General features: G+C 32.4%; 1 protein-coding gene across 3 annotated transcripts in view; it reads right to left on the reverse strand.

The window, feature by feature from the left end:
* Window positions 1-21,820, reverse strand: part of LOC136988191 (double-stranded RNA-binding protein Staufen homolog 2-like) — a 110,643-nt gene that overhangs the window by 59,407 nt on the left and 29,416 nt on the right. For all 3 annotated transcript variants that reach the window (XM_067286025.1, XM_067286023.1, XM_067286024.1), the window contains exon 4: window positions 19,935-20,774. In XM_067286025.1, the coding sequence (XP_067142126.1) occupies window positions 19,935-20,774 (840 nt within the window). The remainder of the gene's footprint in view (window positions 1-19,934; window positions 20,775-21,820) is intronic.

The raw sequence follows: 21,820 nt of genomic DNA on the forward strand, positions 1-21,820 counted from the left end.
TTTGCTAAAATTAGAAAAACTGTGACCATTGCGAAATAATTAATATTAACAAATATATCATCAAAAGAAGCATAATTTCATAACAATTACATTACAAATTTTACTTTAAAATATCAGATACAAACTAACATTTTCAGTTAATATCTACTTCTGATAAGTAGCACTGAGTTCAGCGTTAACGTATTACGTTAACGCTAAACTCAGTGCTACTTATCAGAAGTATATGCAACTTTGGCGTGAGTTAACTTTTATTATTTCTACAGTTAATATCTATATTTGTAAGTTATTTGAAAGCCTTAGAAGATAAATATATTGTTGTTTTAAAAATATCTTAAAATTTATGCTGTAGTACCATCAATAGTGATAACTTACATTTTTCAAATCATAATTTAACACCAGCTTTTGAAACAATAAAATTTAACAAAATATAAACTTATAATTCAAAAGGAAAAAAATATATATTAAGACATTCTTATATTTGAAAGAACAAAACACAAACACACACAAAATAGTGTTTATCCTGATATATCTAAATTTAAAAATGACTTACTGTTAACCAAATTTGCTAATAAGTAACCTACATTTTAAAGTAAATTTGTAAACTGTTGAAGAAAAGAACTATGCTTATTTTGATTTTAATTTTTCATAAATAAACTCAGCATGAAACATTTAAAATAATGTAAAAGTAAATAATTTATTCTATTTTTAAAAGTCTAATAAACCCTAAATAATGAAACCTGCATATAACAAAGTTCATTAAAATTGTTTCTTTAAATTTAGGATGCATTTCTGACATTTTCAATGGAGAATTTGATGATAAATTGCTTTTAATTCAAATCAACTGTTATACATTAAAATATTTTAAACAGTACAGTTTTCATTCATTACAAAACTTTCAGACAAAATTTATAGCAATCTCATTAAATTTTAAATTGATTTACAAAAAGAATTTACAGATTTAATTTCCCAAAATTAATGTAGTAAAAGACTAATTATTTATTACATATTTAATTTTTGCACTTATCATCAATGATAAAAAAATAAAAATTTGTTAATATCAATATTCATAAAATAAAAACACACATGAAATTATAACTAATTTTTTCCAATATATAATTTATGTGTAAAAAAATGATATATATATAATATATATATAGAGAGAGAAAGAGAGATAGGAAAAAAAAACAAAAAAAGGCATATTAATCTAAATAAAATATAAGTTTAGACAGAAAAAGTTAAAAAATAATTATAATGATAAAGTACAAATTAATAAATACTAAAAGTAAAGCTTATGAAACGTAAATATTACTTTATATTAAGACAAACTAAAATAAAGAATTAAACACTCATATTTTAATATGTATCATTTTTTAATCTATTAATCTAATAATAATAATAATAATAATAATAATAATAATAATAATAACTCTCCCGTGGTCACCACCTGGTCGTGGTGGGAGAGCCCAGTAATTTTACTGATCCATAGGGCAATGCAGGCTGGAGCATAAGCTCCTGGTAGGGACACCCATGCCAGTAAGGTCTATGGGGAGAAATGAAGCTAAGAGTGACCACGCCCACATTCTGTGGAGATATTCATCATGGTAATAACTAGATCAAAGTGTGATACCGGCTCGGACGTCGCCCGGGTTAACAAGGTCCGCGTTCGTGGGTTAGGCAGAGGCTCACGTTCGAAAAATAGGTCACAGTCTCCCTTGGTTACCGGTGGCGAAAGCAGCACCGGCCCAAGCATGGCTACTGCAATGCCCTCAACAGATGTGAGGAACCAACCCAGCCTTGGTGTTTCTGTGGCAATGCATCCACAGACCACAAAGGCTGGAAAACCACGCCAACGGATGAAATGGACAGTAGAAATGAACGAGTTTATCATCCGTACTTATTACACCATCACAAAACTCGAAACAAACATGACAGCATACAGACAACAACTACACCATAGATTCACACAACAGTATCCTCATCTCACTGTCACCGAACAAAGGGTTGTTGATCAAAAAAGAACAATTATACACAACAACCTTATTCCACAAACAACACTTGAACTTATCAAACAACAGGTTGCTGATCAAATACATCAACAGACAGAAACATCTAACATTAATGAAGATCATGTAACCTGTCAGGATAATCTAGCAACAAGCATTGATAATAACACACATACAACAATTACCACTAATGATACTATAGACACTTCTTCATCCATCACTGATAACATAGACATGAATTTAGTTAATACGCTCTCACTTATATTTCAGGAAACACTCACTAAATATACAGGTACAGATCCCACACAACGACCACGAATACCAAAAATCAACACGTCAAAGGAAGTAGGAAAAACACTAAATTATGTAAACACTCACTTACTACCACACTACATTCATTCAATTTCTACACTCGCAGACATTCATACATTAGTTTATGCTGGGGCAGTCACAGTAGTGACACACCATGGACTGAAAATACAGTCACAGACAAATACACAGAAAACACAATACTATCACAAGCCTGCCTGGCAGAGAAGAATAGAAACACAAATAAATGACATTAGACAGCAATTAGGCAGGCTAACACAATACACTAAAAACAACATAACACCCAAATTAAGGAAACAGCTCAAAAACATTTTCAAGAAAATAAAAACACACACAAAACATGAACATCACAACACACGCATTACAGAATACATTGATACACTAAAACAAAAACTTGCTGCCAAAGCACATAGACTCAAACGATACAAAACATGTACACTACGAAAACAACAAAATAAATTATTTACAAACAATGAAAAACTCTTTTACAGACAAATTAATAACAAAGCAAACACTGATACACAGCACAGTGGCACACCAACAGAAGAAGAACTCACAACATATTGGTCTTCTCTTTGGTCCAGTGCTGTCACGCACAATGCTGATGCAGGCTGGATCGAGGAGGAGAACAGAAACTTGCACAACATACCAACTATGCCCTGTGTTGAAATAAACATACATGATTTCCAATACACTGTTAACAGAACACACAACTGGAAGACACCTGGTGTAGACAACATTCACAATTTCTGGTACAAAAAGTTTACATCACTGCACCAGGAACTAGCTAAACATCTAACACACATCATCATCAATCCACAAGACATGCCAAATTTTCTTACTCAGGGCATCACCTACATGAAACCTAAAAACAACAATACCACAGACCCCACACAATACAGACCAATTACATGTCTTCCAACACTCTACAAATTATTGACATCCTGTATTGCAAACAAAATATACAAACATGTTGAAGAACACGACATTCTAACAGAACAACAAAAAGGTTGTCGTAGAAACCACAGGGGATGCAAAGAACAGTTACTCATAGATTCAGTCATTCTACGGCAAGCACACAGACAACACAGAAACATACACATGGCATATATAGACTACAGAAAAGCATTCGACAGTGTTCCACACAGTTGGCTGCTACATATCCTACACATGTACAAAATACATCCATCACTCATTGCATTCTTTCAAAACACTATAGCAGCATTGGAGAACAACACTACATCTCAGGGCCCATAACACTTCCATACAAACAAACCAAATTTTTATTAGGCGAGGAATTTTTCAAGGAGATTCCTTGAGTCCTCTCTGGTTCTGCTTAGCCCTGAACCCATTATCAAACATGTTAAACAACACGCAATATGGTTACAATATCAGACATGAAAAAAACAACACAGTTTACACTGTCACATCTCATGTACATGGATGACATAAAACTTTATGCATCCACACAAAAACAACTTCATCAACTCCTACAAATCACACATTCATACACCAAGGACATACAAATGGAATTTGGCCTAGATAAATGCAAAACAGTTCACATAGAAAAAGGAATCCTGAAGAAAGAAGATTTTGCACTTGGAAATGGAGACATTATTGAATCCATGGAAGAGGGCAAGTTCTATAAGTATTTAGGATTCCAACAGGCCAAACTAACAGAACATACACAAATAAAGCAAAGATTAATTAAAGAATACCAAAGTAGGTTAAATGCTATTCTCAGAACACAGTAATGCAAAACACAGTTAAAGCAATAAACACATATGTCATCCCAGTACTCACATATTCTTTTGGAGTTATACATTGGACTCACACAGATCTTGAGCAACTCCAAAGGAAAACAAGAACAACACTTACTAAGCATAAACAACATCATCCTAAATCTGCCACAGAAAGATTAACCCTTCCACGTAAAGATGGCGGACGTGGCCTGATTGACATAGTTAACCTTCACTACAAACAAATACAGTCACTGCGAGAGTTTTTCTACAAAAAACAAGAAACATCACAATTACATAAAGCAGTAACTCTAGCAGACTCGAATAACACACCATTAAACTTACACTCACATCATATGGACACAACTCAACATATAAAAAGCATAGACACCATTAAGCAATCGTGGGCTCGAAAGGCACTCCATGGCAGGCATCCTTATGATCTGGCCCAGGATTTTGTTGACAAAACTGCGTCAAACAGCTGGTTAGCTCAGGGATTCCTCTTTGGGGAGACGGAAGGATTCATGATTGCCATACAGGATCAGGTCATAAATACTAAAAACTACAGAAAACACATACTCAAAGATGCAACACTCACAAATGACATGCAGAAAATGTCACATCATGCCAGAAACTATACAACACATCACCTCTGGTTGCAAGCTCTTGGCACAGACAGATTATTTACACAGACATAATCAAGTAGCAAATATAATACACCAAGAGCTTGCAAGGAAACACAAATTAGTAGACATCCACGAACCATACAACAAATACATTCACAGACAGTATTGGAAAACAACACACACAAAATGTACTACGACAGAGCCATAATCACAGATAAAACAATTTATCCACAACAGACCAGACATCACACTCATTGACAAACACAATAAAATCACATACATTATAGACATATCCATTCCAAAACTCACAATATACAAAACGCATGCACTGAAAAAATTAGCAAGTACACAGAACTCGCCCAGGAAATAAGGCATCTGTGGAGGATGGATAGGGTGCTTATTGTATCTGTTGTTCTCTCCTCTACAGGTGTCATACCACACACACTACACAAAAGCCTGGGCACATTACAATTGAATAGAAACACATACATCACACTACAGATGGCCACTATATTGAATACATGTCATATTGTGAGAAAATTCCTGAATACAGACACACACACTGATACACTTCTTTAATTTCTGTTTTGGTTACTATGCCTTGACTTTGGTCCGGCATAGTACAAAGCCACTGGTGTTAACCGAGTATATCTCACTTAACCCAACATAATAATAATAATAATAATATTTACTGTTAATTTTCTATCATCAGTAATATATTACTGATTCACATTGTTTAAATTTTTTAAATATAGTAATTCCTTCCCAATAACGAAAGATTATATTCCAGAAAAATGATGCATTAATAAACTATGGTTGACGAAACAGACTATGGACAATAAAAAATTAGGGAAAGAAGGAAAACTATGACACTGAATAAATGTTTTATAATAATAACTAATTTTATATGAAAAATACAACGGTGTAATAATACTTTTTATAAACAAAGTTCTTTGGTGCATTCTATGCCAATATATACAGTCAAACCTGTTTTTATGCGCTCTTTTTATGTGCGATTTTTATTTGTGCGATTTTTTTAATGCGAATTTTTAATTTGTGCGGTATAGTTGGCGACTAGTCTCGTGCAATTCGTCATGTCTTACATTGACTTATTATAGCTAAATAAACTTATTATAGCATAAATGCACTTATTATAGTAATATTATTGCATGAATATGCGAAAAATGAAATAATTTACTTTTTAAGTCAACAAAACACCACCTGAACAAAAATATGTAAAACAGACGATAGACCAGACGATGCAGTCAAGTGCTGACATCTGTTGTCAATAAATTCTATTTCGTACGGTTTTGAGTTATTTTCTATGTGAGACTTTTTTTATGCGGTCCCTGTTGACCGCATAAAAAAAATATTTTTTAATTGTGTTGCGAAAACTATTATTTACAGCCATTCGTGAAGTTTTGTGAGATTTTTTTTAATGCGTTTTTTTTTAATGCGGTCCCTATCCTTCGCATAAAAACAGGTTTGACTGTATAGTAAACAGAGATTTAAAAAAAAAAGCCTTTTGGCATTAAAATATTTAATAACAAGCAAAATGCAAGTACAGTAGCCTACCCTACAACACAGGTTCGTATAAGACGGATTCATATAACACAGCGGAAAAATTGCAATCGTGTTTGTATAACGGGCTAAAAGAGGCTCGTATAACATGGTAAAAGAATGAGACAGATTGTCATGGCCGACTCGTGTCTTGACAGGATTGGTTGAATCTGGACTAATAGTAGACATTGCACAAACCGTTGAGTTTAAACGAGCAGCGGACCTATTAAAAATCAATTATTATTCAACAGCCATAAAAATTATATTTCTATTAATGATGTCTCCAAATTCAGCGAATTTTTCTCAGAAAGAATAACTTATCAGGAAATGCATCCTCCGTTTGATGAGTCGCTCTGCGATGAAAACAAGCTTAGGCAATGGCGTCTTCGAACGGTACACACTCAGTAAGTAATCCAACAATTTTTTGTTTATAGCATAATTTATATGGATTATTCCCAAAAAATTATATGTGTTTTGTAAATGTTTGAGTCAAATTAGTCTAGAATCGATTAATTTTATGGAAGAAAACCTTTCAAACAGCCGTACCCCCGAAACTGCACAAGTGCTGGGCTGTAAATGGCTCATGTATTTGTAAAATCTAAGTGACTTGTACAACATTGAATTCATATAACATGGAACGTATCTACCGTGTTATGGGAGGTCTACTGTACTTTCAATAAAACATCATCATCATCATCATCATCATCAGGCAAATAAATGTTATAAATAGAATTTTATTTGACTGATAAAAATGACAGTGTGTTGTTGAAAGTATTTGATTTTTGCTTTTTAACAAATATTTTAATACCAAAAGACAGTATGTAAAAGGATATAATTTTAAAAAATATATATTATATTCACTTAATTACTGTGACAATGATATAGCACAAATTAGATGTGCTATGTCATTACTGAGACAGGTAGCATATAGCACTTGCTTGTGTGGAATCAAAAGTGTTTAAGCTTGTGGAAGCCTATGAATAGCCTATAAGTGTTTAATTTTCCACATCTAACAAGACAGGTATCTTTATTTCTGAAAGATACTTTCTTAATTCTAATAAGCATCCTCCAGTAGCCAAAAAAATAAAACCACCAAACAATGGTAACACTAGTCTACAAAATTGAACATTGAACTTTTTGTGTGCCTTTTAAATAAATGCTATGTTTTTATACTAATTTGGGGTCACTGAATATGAATATACAAATAAAATTTAAAATTAGCTCTTGGTTAAAAAATATCACAAATATGAAATACTATAAATTTAAGTAAAATGTCAAAGAACCTCAACTACTGTATATCTCAGCGGATAAGATGATAGTTGAATCATAAAAAAAGGTCCCCAAAATCTGGGGTCGTCTTATAGGACAGATATATGCTAAAACTATAAAACTTCGACGAAAATTTATACTTTGTCTTATCTGAAGGTCGTCTTATCTGCCGAGATATACGATATTTATTTTAAAGAAAACATTAATTTATTTAGTTTTTGTAACTTTTTACACAAAATTGAGAATTAAGAAATAATACCAAAATATTATAACATTTTTTAATCAAGAATTTCTCTTCTTTTTCAATTGTCTTTTGTAATCACTGTAATCTCTTTTCAAGTTTCAGCAGTAGTCAGCTAACATTGACGCATCACACCGGCCCTGGTATCTTTTTTCCATTGTCGATATGTCTTGGTGGAATTGTTTGCCATGTTTGTCATTACTTCAATGCAGTTGGCAGGAAAAAAATCAAGATGAGAGAAGAAGAAAGTGAATGTTAAGGGACATATTGCAACCCATCTGCTGATAGTTTTGTAGATGATTGTTTACAAGCTCATCATAATTTTCACATCTGTTGCCTAAAAAAATCACAAATGACTCCTCTAAAAGACTCCCATGCCTCTTTTTCAAAGCCCTTTATTGTCCTTTGTCTTGCCTTTCTATGAAATGTGACACCTCTGACTCAACTTTGTTTACAACTTAATGACCTTGAGAACAACTGGTTTTGTCTTTCCTGGGACTTTTAAATATAACCCTCAGAATAAGACAACTCTAAAGTAGGGTGAATAAAAAAAAGAAATGAGCAATAATGGAGGTTAAGACAAAAAAAAATATAAACCAAAGAAAATAAATAAAAGAAAAAGAAAAATACAAAAAGTTAGAAGTCTTAAAAAACAAATATAAAATATACCACAATAATCGCACAGCTTATAAAACAAACGCATTAGGTCCTCACACCTATAAAACAAAAGGATATAAATAGAAAAAAAAAAAAGAGAAATAGGAAAAAAACTTGAGCTACTCCAAATCACGTAACATCAACGAGCTTGCTTACTCCTTCGTCTAAGCTGTGATGTTGTAAAACGTCACCGTCGCGTCGAATGTGTCGGTATGTAGTCTCCAAACTGAAAGTCTTAAGTGTCCGCGATCCTAACCATTAACCTAGCGGCCATACTACTCGCGCTCCTGCGTTAGAATAAAATCAAGTTTACACTTCTTGGCACAAGAGATAAAAAAAATAAAAATGATAGAAAAAAAAAAAACCACCTTGCAGAAGTTTGCTCATGTTTTCAAGAACCTTGAGACACAAAACTACAAGCACCCACCTGCCGCAGTGATCTCGACACCTTGAGCCCTCTACTGGAAAACTCCCCGATAACAAAACTTGAATCATATCTTACTGATCTCCCTGAAGGTCTCGAGACCAGATCACTAAGTTTTGTCTTTCCTGGGACTTTTAAATATAACCCTCAGAATAAGACAACTCTAAAGTAGGGTGAATACTAATGATCCATATACAGGTAGGCCTCCTACAACGCGTAGATAGGTTCCTTGAAAATACCGCGTTCTGGGAAATTGCGTTATAGGAGACACCAACTTAATACAAAAACTGGGATTCAGTTTTAAAAAGAGAAAAACTGCCTTTTATGGTGTAACATTTTCATCATTTTTTAAATTTATGTACATAAAGAGCTTAAATAAAATTCAACATCATACAAAAACTAAAAAGATTATGATTTCAAGTCAAAATCAAAAAGAAACAATGTTATGCTCAAATTCAGTCCTCATCGTCACTTATTATAGTTGTTCGAGAATGTTTGACTGGCCTTATTTCAAGATCTGAGCTTGTTCCATCAAGTTCCACTGCACTTATGTGATCCGTTGTGATTTTTCTGTTATGTGAAAGATAATTCGTTTCTAAATACCCTAAACTGCGTTGTAAAAGTACCGTGTTGTAAGAAATTTCCGCATTTTTCCAACTGCGTTGGAGTGAAAACGCATTGTAAAGGTACCGCGTTGTAGAGGCCTACCTGTATTTGTAAATATTTTGCAAATTTATTTATTTTTATTGAGATCTGCGATCCTGAGTTAATTAAACATATATATAAAAAAATCTATTAATTAAAAAAATTAAAAAACTATTGGATGTCATTTTTGACATCAGAAAGTAGCTTTAAATAACTTTACCAATGTAAAATCCGTGCACTAGAACTTTAGAACGATAAATAAAATTTGATAAAAAACATCCCATAAAAAACAATTACGTAGCATAAATGAACAATACGAGCTAACTATCACTTGTAAGTTCTATAATTAGATTCAGCGAATTGAAAACTATAGTTAAAGTACATTTTCATGTAAATGGCAACTTTGATGTAGACCAGTGTAATTAGTTAGTCATGGGTTTAAGCATGGCCAATGGGCCAGTCACATGGAGTTTTCTGGATTTTCTTCACATTAGTAACACCTAAATAGGGTCCAGCTTCCCATAAAAGTCTTCCTAGAATGCATTTCCCTCAGCAGATCACTCACATGTTGTGTTGTCATAACCAAATAAACCAAGCGATTATTTATTGTGACATTGTCACAATGCCGGACTGCAACTTTTTGTCAGAATGTTCTGAATTCTTTTAGTGGTGGTCTTGCCCCTGTACATTATACTTTTCCTGTTAGCAATAGTCATGTTGGTCATCTATCTAACTCTGTTCAGGGAAAAATTTTGAATCGAAATAACATGACTTCCATTCCAAACTGTATATATTTAATTTGGGCCTCCTGCCCTATGCTTTCCACATCTGGTCTTGACTTTCATCTATCTATATACTTTATACAATCTGTTGCCAAAATTTAAACACTATTATCACATAAAAGCAAGTATTCTTGCATTTTTATAAGATTTTTTATTTAAACAAGTCATACAAAGTCTTTCAAACATTAAGATTAGCAACTTTGATCATGTGAGCCATCACAACCTATACAACAGGGATCACTTTTCAAACATTAATAGTAGACAGATATTAATTAATAGTTGTTGATCATCCTCTCTTCTGGGAGAAGGTCAATGACTACTTTTGGTCGAACTTCCCTTCTTTCTATAGGACAGAGGTATGGTGGCCATTGAATAGGAAAATTACATAATACAAGAATACCGGCAAGCACAAAATAACTTTACATGGTTCTCAAAGGTGCCGAGTTTAAATATTTGGTCTGTTTTTTTTGCTAAATTTGATTGGTTTGCAGATTACCATTTGATATTTGGCTGTGCATGGTACAGTTTCTTAGTTAACATTAAAAAAATATGATACCTTAAATTTTTTAAGATACCACATTTTCAATCAGTGTCTAATTGACCGACGAAACTGTGCCATTTCATACTATCCGAGTATCATGATAATTGTGACATTGGTAGGCTGAAATAACCAAACTCTTTGTATGGTTTTCATTTTAATGTTTATTTTAGCAATGCTAAAACAAACATTAAACATTACTCACGGTTTAGTGTTAACATGGGTAGACTTGGCACATATCATTTAATGACACAAAGGTCTCTGGCCCAGACCTCAAACATATTCAGCTTCCATATCACAGATACTGGTAATTTATAGAATATAAATTTTGTCTGAAAATATTTTGCTCTGCATTGCCATTTTTGGTTTCTTTAAACATATTTTATTTTAAAAATGTTGTAAAATGACTATATTTCCAGATTGAACATTAACAGAAACCTGTTCATAACGGAGCTTTTTTTATTACACTTCACAGTTTCCGTTATACACAGGTTTCACCAATTTTATTAATATGCTGAGTACAATAAAATGTATTAAAATTAATGAAAAGTAAAAAAAAATTATATAAAAGATGTTAAATACATTAATTATCATTATAATTAATAAAATTTTTCTGCAATGTGTAATGGGGGGGGAAAAACTGTTTCTATAAAACAAACTATTTTTAAACAATTATTTGAATAAATTATTATAAAGATAATAATAATAATATATAATTCTTTGGATTAAGCACAAAATTGCTATGTAGAACTTATCACACAGGAACACGTAAAATGCTTCACTGTACAGTACACCTATTAGGTAGACTAAACGTACAGTGAAGCATTTTATTTTATAAATTTTACCTTTTATGATTTTTACAGTTTTACTTGTTTTACTCCTATGGTTTTTTTAAATACTTAGTTATTCCAGTGGTCACCATTAGATATTATTACATTACATATACAGTGGTACCTCGGTATACATCTGCTTTAGAATAAGTCCAATTCAGAATACATCCTGTTTGGACAAAACAAATTTTGCTCGGTATATGACTTTTGTTCAGTATACAACTTAATTCAATTTTACACACCATCTATGAACAAGTAGCACTATCAGTGTACTAGACCAGACTAGACGTTTGCGGTGCCACGGTCTGTAACTTTGTTAAATTTCTTCTGATTTTAATTTGTAAGTAAAATTTTATTATTTTTATTAATCATGAATTGTAAAAAGGCAAATGAAAAGCAACAGATAACTAAAAAAATGACTAGAATCACAATGGAACTGAAAAAGGAGATTGTTGAGAAATATGAAGGTGGCATGCATGTTCAAGATTTAACTGTTGCATAGCATATTCTGAGAACGACGATATCGACAATCGTGAAAAATAAAGACATTATTAAATCTGCTAATGCTGCAAAAGGGGTTAAATCAATTTCTAAACAGAGATCAGAGACATTAGATCGTGCTGAGAAATTGCTTTTGCTTTGGATAACTGAAAAACAGTGTGCTGGTGACAGCATATTGGAAGCAATTATTTGCAATTATTACTGTAATAACTTTAAAAATCTACAATAAAATTTATTTTTTTATTAATGTGCTCAAACAGTGTTTCAATTATTTTATAACCCCATTAATATATCATATCAAGAGGAGTTTTTTTTTTACATGAGAACGGATTAATCATTTTTACATTACTTCTTATGGGAAAGGTTGGTTTGGTATACATCCTATTCGGTATAAGTCCAAACATCAGAGACTGATTAAGGTCATACACCGAGGTTCCACTGTATATTTTATCATACATTAAGAACTGAAGAGACAAATGGCCCAAAATGCATTTCCTTTTCTAAAAAATAAAACCTATATTTTTCATCAAAAGTGTTCCTGCAAGATAAGCTCTACATAGCAATTTTGTGCTTAATTCCAAAGAACTAAAGAGAGAACAAGAAGCAATCAAGTACTAAATAATATAAGATGTTTTTGAGTAAGTCATTATAACTCTCACTTATGTTTCTCTTTACTGTGTTCTTTCTTTAATCTTGAAAAACATTGATTGTTATAGGGCCTCTTAAAATAAAGATTATTTTATTTTGCAAGTAATTATCTATTCTATTTCACATCAACAAAAATAGAAAAACAATTATGTAACTGAAATTGATCTAATGATAAAATGATAAAAATTTATTGGCTACATAGAACTTTGTGGGCCATATGCTGTTTATCACTAATCTAAAGGATAAACATGCTTAAATTACATCTAACCAAGAAATAAAAATTTAAATCAGTATTATTATTATTATTATTATGTTGGATTTAGTGAGTTATACTTGGTTGACACCAGTGGCTATATACTACACTGGATCAGAGTCAAGGCATAGTAACCAAAACAAAACAAAAATTAAATAAGTGTGTGTGTGTCTGTATTCGGGAATTTCCTGACAATATAAGTGGCCTTCTGTAGTGTGATGTATGTGTTTCTATTCAATTGTAATGTTCCCAGGCTTTTAGTGTGGTGTGTGTGGTATGATACCTGTAGAGGAGAGAACAACAGGTACAATAAGCACCCTATCCATCCTCCACAGATGCCTTATTTCCTGGGCAAGTTCTGTGTACTTGCTGACTTTTTCAGTGTATGTGTTTTGTACATTGTGAGTTTTTGGAACAGAAATGTATATAATGTATGTGATTTTCTTGTTTGTCAATGAGTGTAATGTCTGGTCTCAGTGGCGGGGCAAGACCTAAATTTGATGTGGGCAAGCTACATTTCGCGAGGCCCTCTGGTGGCGCAAGAAGACAAATTTTATAAAATAAAAAGAGCTGAAACTGTCAAATTTTTATTCATAAAAATGTAAACTATATTCTTTGACTAACATTAAAGAAAAATTTAAAAAAAAAAAAAAAATAGAATTAAAGAAAGAAATTTCCTGCTTTTAGCCTTACTGAACTCCTTACTAATTGTATCGTAATTCAGCTTAGATGCTCTATATGTTTCAATAGATAAAACTGCCAAAGCTGAAATCTTTCCTGACCCATTGTACGAGGGTCATCCAAAAAGTAACGACTGTTTGGTTTTAATAAATGAAAGAAATATATTTTATTAACAAAAACATGTCAGTTACAAAATTGAAACTTACTTTATTTCTCTTCATAATCACCGTCATTATTTAAGCATTTGTCATACCTGTCCAAGAGTTTTAGAATTTTCGTGTTGTAGCTGGCTGCCACCAGTCCATTAAGACAGTTGTTTACTGCATTCTTCACCTCATCATCACTTCCAAAACGTTTCCCGCCCAGAAACTCTTTGAGTTTCGTGAAAAGGCTAAAATTGCAAGGAGCAAGGTCCAGACTGTGGGTGGATGATCAAAAATTTCCTATCCAAATCGATCCAGCAAGCCTGTGGTTGCAGCAGCAGTGTGAGAGCGGGCATTATCGTAAAGAAGCACAATACCGCGAGAAAACATTCCACGCCTACGATTTTGGATTGCTCGCCGTAGTTTTCTTAGGGTGTCACAATATCTGTCTGCATTGATTGTAGTGCCTTTTGGCATGAAATCCACCAAGAGAACACCCTTACGATCCCAAAACAGTGTTTTGGGATCCCAGTTTTTGTGCCGACAGAGTTTGTTTGAATTTTCGCGGTTTTTTGGGTAATGAGGGATGATGCCACTCGAGTGATTGGCGCTTGGTCTCTGGGGTGAAGTGAGACACCCATGTTTCATCACCAGTAACAATTTGATCAAGAAAGGCATTTCCGTCTGCGTGATACCGCGTCAAAAATGTCAGTGCTGCACCCATTCTGTGTGTTCTGTGCTGGTCACTCAGTTGCCGCGGAAACCATCGTGCACAACTTTTGCTATAGCCAAGATGTTCAGAGACAATTTCACCAAGCAAAGAACGAGGTTTCAACTTCCGAGCATTCAAAAATCCAATAACACCTCTGACTTCACAGTCGGCGGGATTTTGTATCGCACAGTTCATTGCTGACAATCACAGAATGCACAATAACAACTTGTTTCGACAAGCACTCGTACAAAACTGAGAAAGGATGTCAAGGAAACTATTCGACCTTGGATAGTAGCCCGAGATCAAACTGCGCAGCCAGAATGCGCAATAGGTCGTTACTTTCTGTATGACCCTCGTATTTCTTAAATAATTTTTTATTAGTTTTAATTTTGAAAAGCTCCTTTCAGCCAAGGCAGTACTTACCGGTATTATTAACAAAATTCGAATGACAATGTAAATATTTGAGTAAATTTCTTTCAAGTTATTTTCTGTTATGTATTGGAGAAGCTGTTTCACATCTTTAATGAAGTTGGTTAAATTTGGAACCATTGTTTGTAATTCTTCATATAATTCGTAAGGTTGAAAGTCACTGCTTTCACCCACTCGCAGGACTGAGTGTACATTTTGACAGTTTTTTAATATTTGCTCTTTTGGAATATTTTTTAACTTGCTTAGATCATAGAGAAAACCAAAATTTTCAAAATGTTGATTTAAAGATATAAATCTCGAATCCATATTGCTTATTATAGAATCAATCATGGTGTTAAAAAATCTGTTTCATACTGGCTTTTGGGAGACTGTATAGGTTGATCGCTGCCTTCATAATTGAACATCTTTTTCTTTTTGGCTACCCTTTCATTTTTAAAGCCTTTTGGCCAGACAAGCATTTTTCGAATCCAGCATGAAAGTAACGTAAACAAACAGAATGGGAAATCCCCAGCTCCGGCTGGTAGGGATTCCCCGCAATAGCAACGCAACGCCAGCAAATGTTGCTAGACTAAATAAAAACAAATTTGATATGTCAATATATTTATCGTTTCATGACGAGTAAAATTTTTTTGTTGCATCCACGGCTTTTAAGTAATGCATAAACCTTCAAGGTACGAGGCCCCTTGGACCGCGAGGCCGTAGGTGGTGGCCCACGTCGCCCACACCTTACGCCGTCTCTGTCTGGTCTGTTGTGGTAAATTGTTTTATCTGTGATTATGGCTCTGTCATGGTACATTTTGCACATGTTTTCCAATACTGTCTGTAAATGTATTTGTAGTATGGTTTGTGGATGTCTAATAATTTGTGTTTGCAAGCTCTTGGTGTATTATATTTGCAACTTGATTACGTCTGTGTAAATAATCTGTCTGTGCCAAGAGCTTGCAACTAGAAGAGATGTGTAGTATAGTTTCTGGCATGATGTGGCATTTTCTGCATGTGTTGTTTCTGAGTGTTGTATCTTTGAGTGTGTGTCTTCTGTAATTTTTAGTATTTATGACCTGATCCTGTATGGCAATCATGAATTCTCCCGTCTCCATGAACAGGCATCCCTGAGCTAACCAACTGTTTTAAGCAGTTTTGTCAACAAATTCCTGGCCCAGGTCGTAGGGATGTCTACCAAGGAGTGCCTTTTGAGCCCACGATTGTTTAATGGTGTCTCTGCTTTTTATACGTTGTGTTGTGTCCATATGATATGAGTGTAAGTTTAATGGCATGTTATTTGAGTTTGCTAGAGTTACTGCTTTATGTAACTGTGATGTTTCTTGTTTTTCATAGAAAAATTCTCACAGTATCTGTATTTGTTTGTAGCAAAGGTTTACTATGTCAATCAGGCCATGCCCACCATCTTTACGTGGAAGAATTGATCTTTCTATGGCAGATTTAGGATGACGTTGTTTATGCTTAGTAAGTGTTGTTCTTGTTTTCCTTTGAAGTTGTTCACGATCTCTGTGAGTCCTTAAATTTTCACATTGCTTACTTTATATATGTATGTTACAGTAAAAACCCATTTTTAGTGAAAATGCATTTTAACTAGTTGAAACTAGTTTTTACTGGATGTCATTGTTAAAAATAGAATTTACTGCTAGTCAAAAATGAATTTGAGTTAAAACTAGTTTTAACTAGACAAAATGGGTTTTAACAAAATGGCTTATTAAAAACTGTTTCGACCAAGGTCATTCAGCTAACACGTTCCTATAGTGTATGATGAATTTCGTATCACTTTAACCCTTTTCCCCTGACATCTTGTTTACGTTTATTTAGTGATCCCTCCTAAGGCAATATAGATCAGTCAGGCGATATTATTTTAAAAGGTCACCAAAAATCAAATTATCATTATATTTATATGAAAAAAAAAAATCACTTACATTTATTAATATCTTTAGTTTTAAATACGATATTTTTCAATGCATTTTATTAGAAAAATTTATAAGAAAAAAAATAATATATATCAGAACTGACACACAAACTTGATAATTTGTAACATTTTGTGAAAATTAACATTGTCTAGTTACATAGTTGTTTGCTGGCACTGAGCCAGAAAGATGTAGAATATTGTTTTGTACAATTCAATATAACACTTATGCATGTATGTTTATTGGTTGTGAAATTATCGCACATTATATCAAACATTTGTTTGAAATCAAAATTTTATACTGCTATCAACCAATATAATGAATTATTATACTTTATTCACTTCATATCGAACGAGATTATATCTGTTGTTAATAAACTTTACAAAAATCGATATTTACCAAAGTAATGATAAATCGGTACCCTCGAAGCTTTGCTTAAAAAGCCAGGGTACCGATCGATTGGTGCCTTCAGAGACAATGGGTTAATTAATGTTAATAACACAGATGTGAGAGCAATATTTTCAATAAATATCGTATTAAATAATACAAATGTTTTAATCCCAATCATCACTTTATTTATTTCCCCCAAACACATTTATGTAGCTAAAATTAGTTTTAACTAATGTTAAAAGTTAAAAAGTTAATGTTTAATTTTAGTTTTATCTAAAATCAAAACATGTACAGCAGTAAATTCTAGTTTTAACTAGACAAAACAAGTTATAACAATGACATCCAGTAAAAACTAGTTTCAACTAGTTAAAACGGGTTTTTACTGTAACATATATATTTTTTTTTAAATTCATTATAACAAAAACTTTTTTATTTTCAAACAGATGCTTTATGCATTATTTACTATTTGATTTCCTTATATAATATTTAAAAAACTGCTTTAATGCAATTTTCTGTTTATCTACCATTCAAAATATTTAACAAAACATATTCATCACAAGTTCTTTTAATACAAAAAATGGTGTTTTCATTAATAAAGTAAACTATTTATAAATTTAACCAAATTTAAAGTTACTGAGAACTTTAAAATTATGCACGTTCTTAATATTAAAATTCAAAGTGTAAAAATTGTAACAATTGGTAGAAGTAAAATCTATTTTAAATGTTGATAATAGTACTATGGAGACTATCTCTAGACAAATTAATTACTTTCTAATCATTAATTTAGCCATATAATAGCCTGATAATTTGGCACTTCATTTGGTTTAATACTATGGAGTATGGATATCTAAATCTGGACAAAGGGTATAAATGAGTTTTACAATTTAAGAATGAAAGTGGTCTAGTTTATTCAAAATTAGTCCAATATTTAAAATGATTTTTAAAAAGTTATATGAGTTACATAAATATATATACCGTATATCTCGACGGATAAGACGATAGTTGAACCATAAAAAATGGCCCTGAAAATCCGGGGTTGTCTTATAGGACAGATACAAAAAAAATTAGATTGAAATTTATATAAATTAAAACCATTATAAAAAGACAGACAAACCGTAATTATTTACTAGAAGAGAGTAGAGTATGTGCACAAAATAGAATATCCCATACAATGTTTTTGTGACTAGTCAAGGTCATTACCCGAATGCCAGAATTAGTGCGAATGTTTGCAAAAATTGCCAGATAAAAGAAAATAAAATTTGTTCATTCAAAAAATTACAAATAGGACATAAATACACTATACAGTATTATTATTCAGATAATGATTGCTGATCTAAACTAAATTCATAGGCCGTTGATAGTTTGGGGGTCGTCTTATAGGACAGATATATGCTAAAACTATAAAACTTTGACCAAAATTTATACATCGTCTTATCTGAAGGTCGTCTTATCCGCCAAGATATACGATATATATAATATAAAGGTTTGAATAAAAAGATGACTAGAATATTCTAAAATGAGTAATGTAGTTTTTTCCATTTTCAGGAATTTCAATACAAAATTACTGTTATTTCAAGAATTAATTTTGATTAAGTTACCAGTAATAATTACAAAACTTGAAAAAGGATAACTTATTTTAAGAAACATGAAATTCTTCTATGCAAAAATATGGAACACTTATTAAGATACAAGTAATTTACAGAACTTAACACCATGGAAATAAAAAGTAAATCAGAGAATTTAAAAGTTTATTAACAACCAAATTTAATTAATAAATGTCAAGTGGTCAACCAAATTATCAGGCTATTGTTTACATTATGTTAATAATTAGTAACTAATAACTATTTGACTAAGCCCAAAAATGACCAATTGACATTTATTAATTAAATCAACTTATGATTGAAAATTAAATTTTCTTTGTTACCTCATGTTTTTGAATAATTTTATACTGTTAAAACAGAACATTGAGCAAGCTATCTAAAATATATATGCACACCAGACAAAAAATTAGTTATCCCTGTCAGAATGTATCTAAAAAAAAGCAATGATGCTTCTTGCACTGTCAGATGATTTTCAGTTGACTACAAACTATACCACTGTTGACCTGCTAAACAATATGCTTTGAAATACAAATGAATCGAATGACTTCATTCACTTTGTGTCTGTGGGAACAGCCAAACACAATGGTTCCTTTTTGCCACTTCATAATATCTGTCAAACGACCCATATTCTTGCAAACCCAATTCAACACTCACGCTGCCCTTCACCAATTCACGAAAAAGAAATTACTTTGTAAATCACATCTGTGCTATTTATCTCCTAGCAATTCTCTAATGGCACCCTCTGTGTAACTGGTAACTGTTTACTGTCATTTTTGTTTAAGAATGATAAATTTTGTCTAGTGTGCTTATACATACATATGTGTGTTATATATCATTCTTTCATACATAAAATGAAAAAATATCAACAGTTACATGTATATATATATATAAAATTTAATAATTACTATTTTTTATGAATAAAAAAATATTTTTATATATAATTATGTTACTATTAATATTCTATAAAATTTACATCAATGTAAATTATAATTTCATTACTAAAAATGTTACTTTCTTACCTTAATTAAGTTTCTGTTCTTTTTTTTCATAACTGGTTTTTTCTTAACTTTTTGTTGGGCAGGAGGTAATGGAGGTAGTTTCTTTAATTCCTCTAACATTCTTTCAGCTGCACGTTTTTTAGATACTTTTTTCCCATTTCCTTCTCCCTCTGTGATTATATCCCCAACTGTACATCTAGTTATAAATGTACGCATATGTGGAGGCCCACTTTCCCTAATCACTTCAAAATTAACAGGTAACACTCGTTTAAGAGCAATTTCATGAACTAGACTTATTGGGGATTTTAAATCAGCACTGGCATCAATTTCAGGTGTATCTCCGTTTGTTTTTATTGTTTCATTGCGTTTCTTAACATGGTCGGGCAAAGGAAGGGAACGAAGAATCCTTAAAGCTTCTTCAGCAGCAGCATGTCTGGCTGCTTGTGAAGTATGTCCTTTTCCAAAAAACTGACGGTTACCAACTTTTAACGAAACATAGTATGTAGGTGGTAATTTGGGATAATGATAACGTTGATGATACATCCCTCTGAAATTTAGACTTGGGATATATTGAGGTCTTTGAGGTTCTATCACTTGATACACAGCAGGTTCTCCTCTTTTCATTGCTAGAGCATTAAGTTCAACAGTTGGTGTTATAGGATCTAATGCCTTCCTTTGATTTTTTGGAGGTGGATGTTTTAATGCTGTTTGTTCAAGGGCAATATCTGCAGCTGCATGCTGAGCTTTTTTTATACTCGGTCCTGAGGCTGTGTATTCTTCTTTGTCCAACTTCAGTACAACCGTAAACGTCTTCTTATGGGGAGGGCCCGACTCATCCACCAGGTGGTACTGATGCTGGACCTAAATTTGAATTTATTTTATTAAAAGTCAATTTTTAAAACAAAAATTATATACAAGCTATAATGGATTAAAATTATTATTATTTTATAATTTCATAATTTTTAAAATACTGAACATTTGTAAAGAGATTAACAGATGATATGTCAAAAGTAAACACTGTAAAACATATATGTCATAAGTAATGTTTAATCCAAGATAACAGATTTTACAAATCTCAAAATATACAGTAGACCCCCTATAACACGGGTTCATATAACACGGCAAATAACATGCTAAAAAGACTCATATAACACAGTAAAATGTCATCACAGACTCGTGTCGTGACAAGATTGGTCGAATCTGGACCAATAATGGACTAGCAGCTGAACTACTTGCCGCCGTCCAGCGCCACGCGTATATACGGAGAGTTTAGGTGGGAATGTATTGATAAATTTTTATACAGTTCTTGTGAAAACAACATTTACAGTATTATTCAACGGCCGTAAAAATTATGTTTCTATTAATGATGTCTCCAAAGTTTTCAGCAAATTCTTTGCAGAAAGAATAATTTATCAGGAAACGCATCCACCGTTCGATGAGTTGCTCTGCAACGAAAACAAGCTTAGGCAATGGCGTCTTCGAACAGTGCACACTCGGTAAGTGATCCAATAATTTTTTGTTTATAGCATAATTTAGATGGATTATTCCCAAAAAATTATACGTGATTTGGAAATGTTGAGTCAAATTATTCTAGAATCGATTAATTTTATGAAAGAAAACCTTTCAAACAGCCAGAGCCCCTAAACTGCACACGTGCCGGGCTGTGACTGGCTCATATATTTAAGGGACTCAAACAACACCGATTCATATAACACGGAACGTATCTACCATGTTATAGGGGGGTCTACTGTATTTTCAAGATTAGTTATTTAACATGTTTAAGAATGTAACTATTTTAACTATTTAAAATCACTAGCTATGAAAGATGTCAATAGCTAAATCACTAGAAAATCACTAGCTAGCTAATAAAATTATCGTTTTAAAACTTGTTGCTACTAATTTCTTTC

This window comes from Centruroides vittatus, unplaced genomic scaffold (genome assembly GCF_030686945.1).
Source record: "Centruroides vittatus isolate TY-2023 unplaced genomic scaffold, ASM3068694v2 scaffold_324, whole genome shotgun sequence".
NCBI classification, from domain to species: Eukaryota; Metazoa; Arthropoda; class Arachnida; order Scorpiones; family Buthidae; genus Centruroides; species Centruroides vittatus.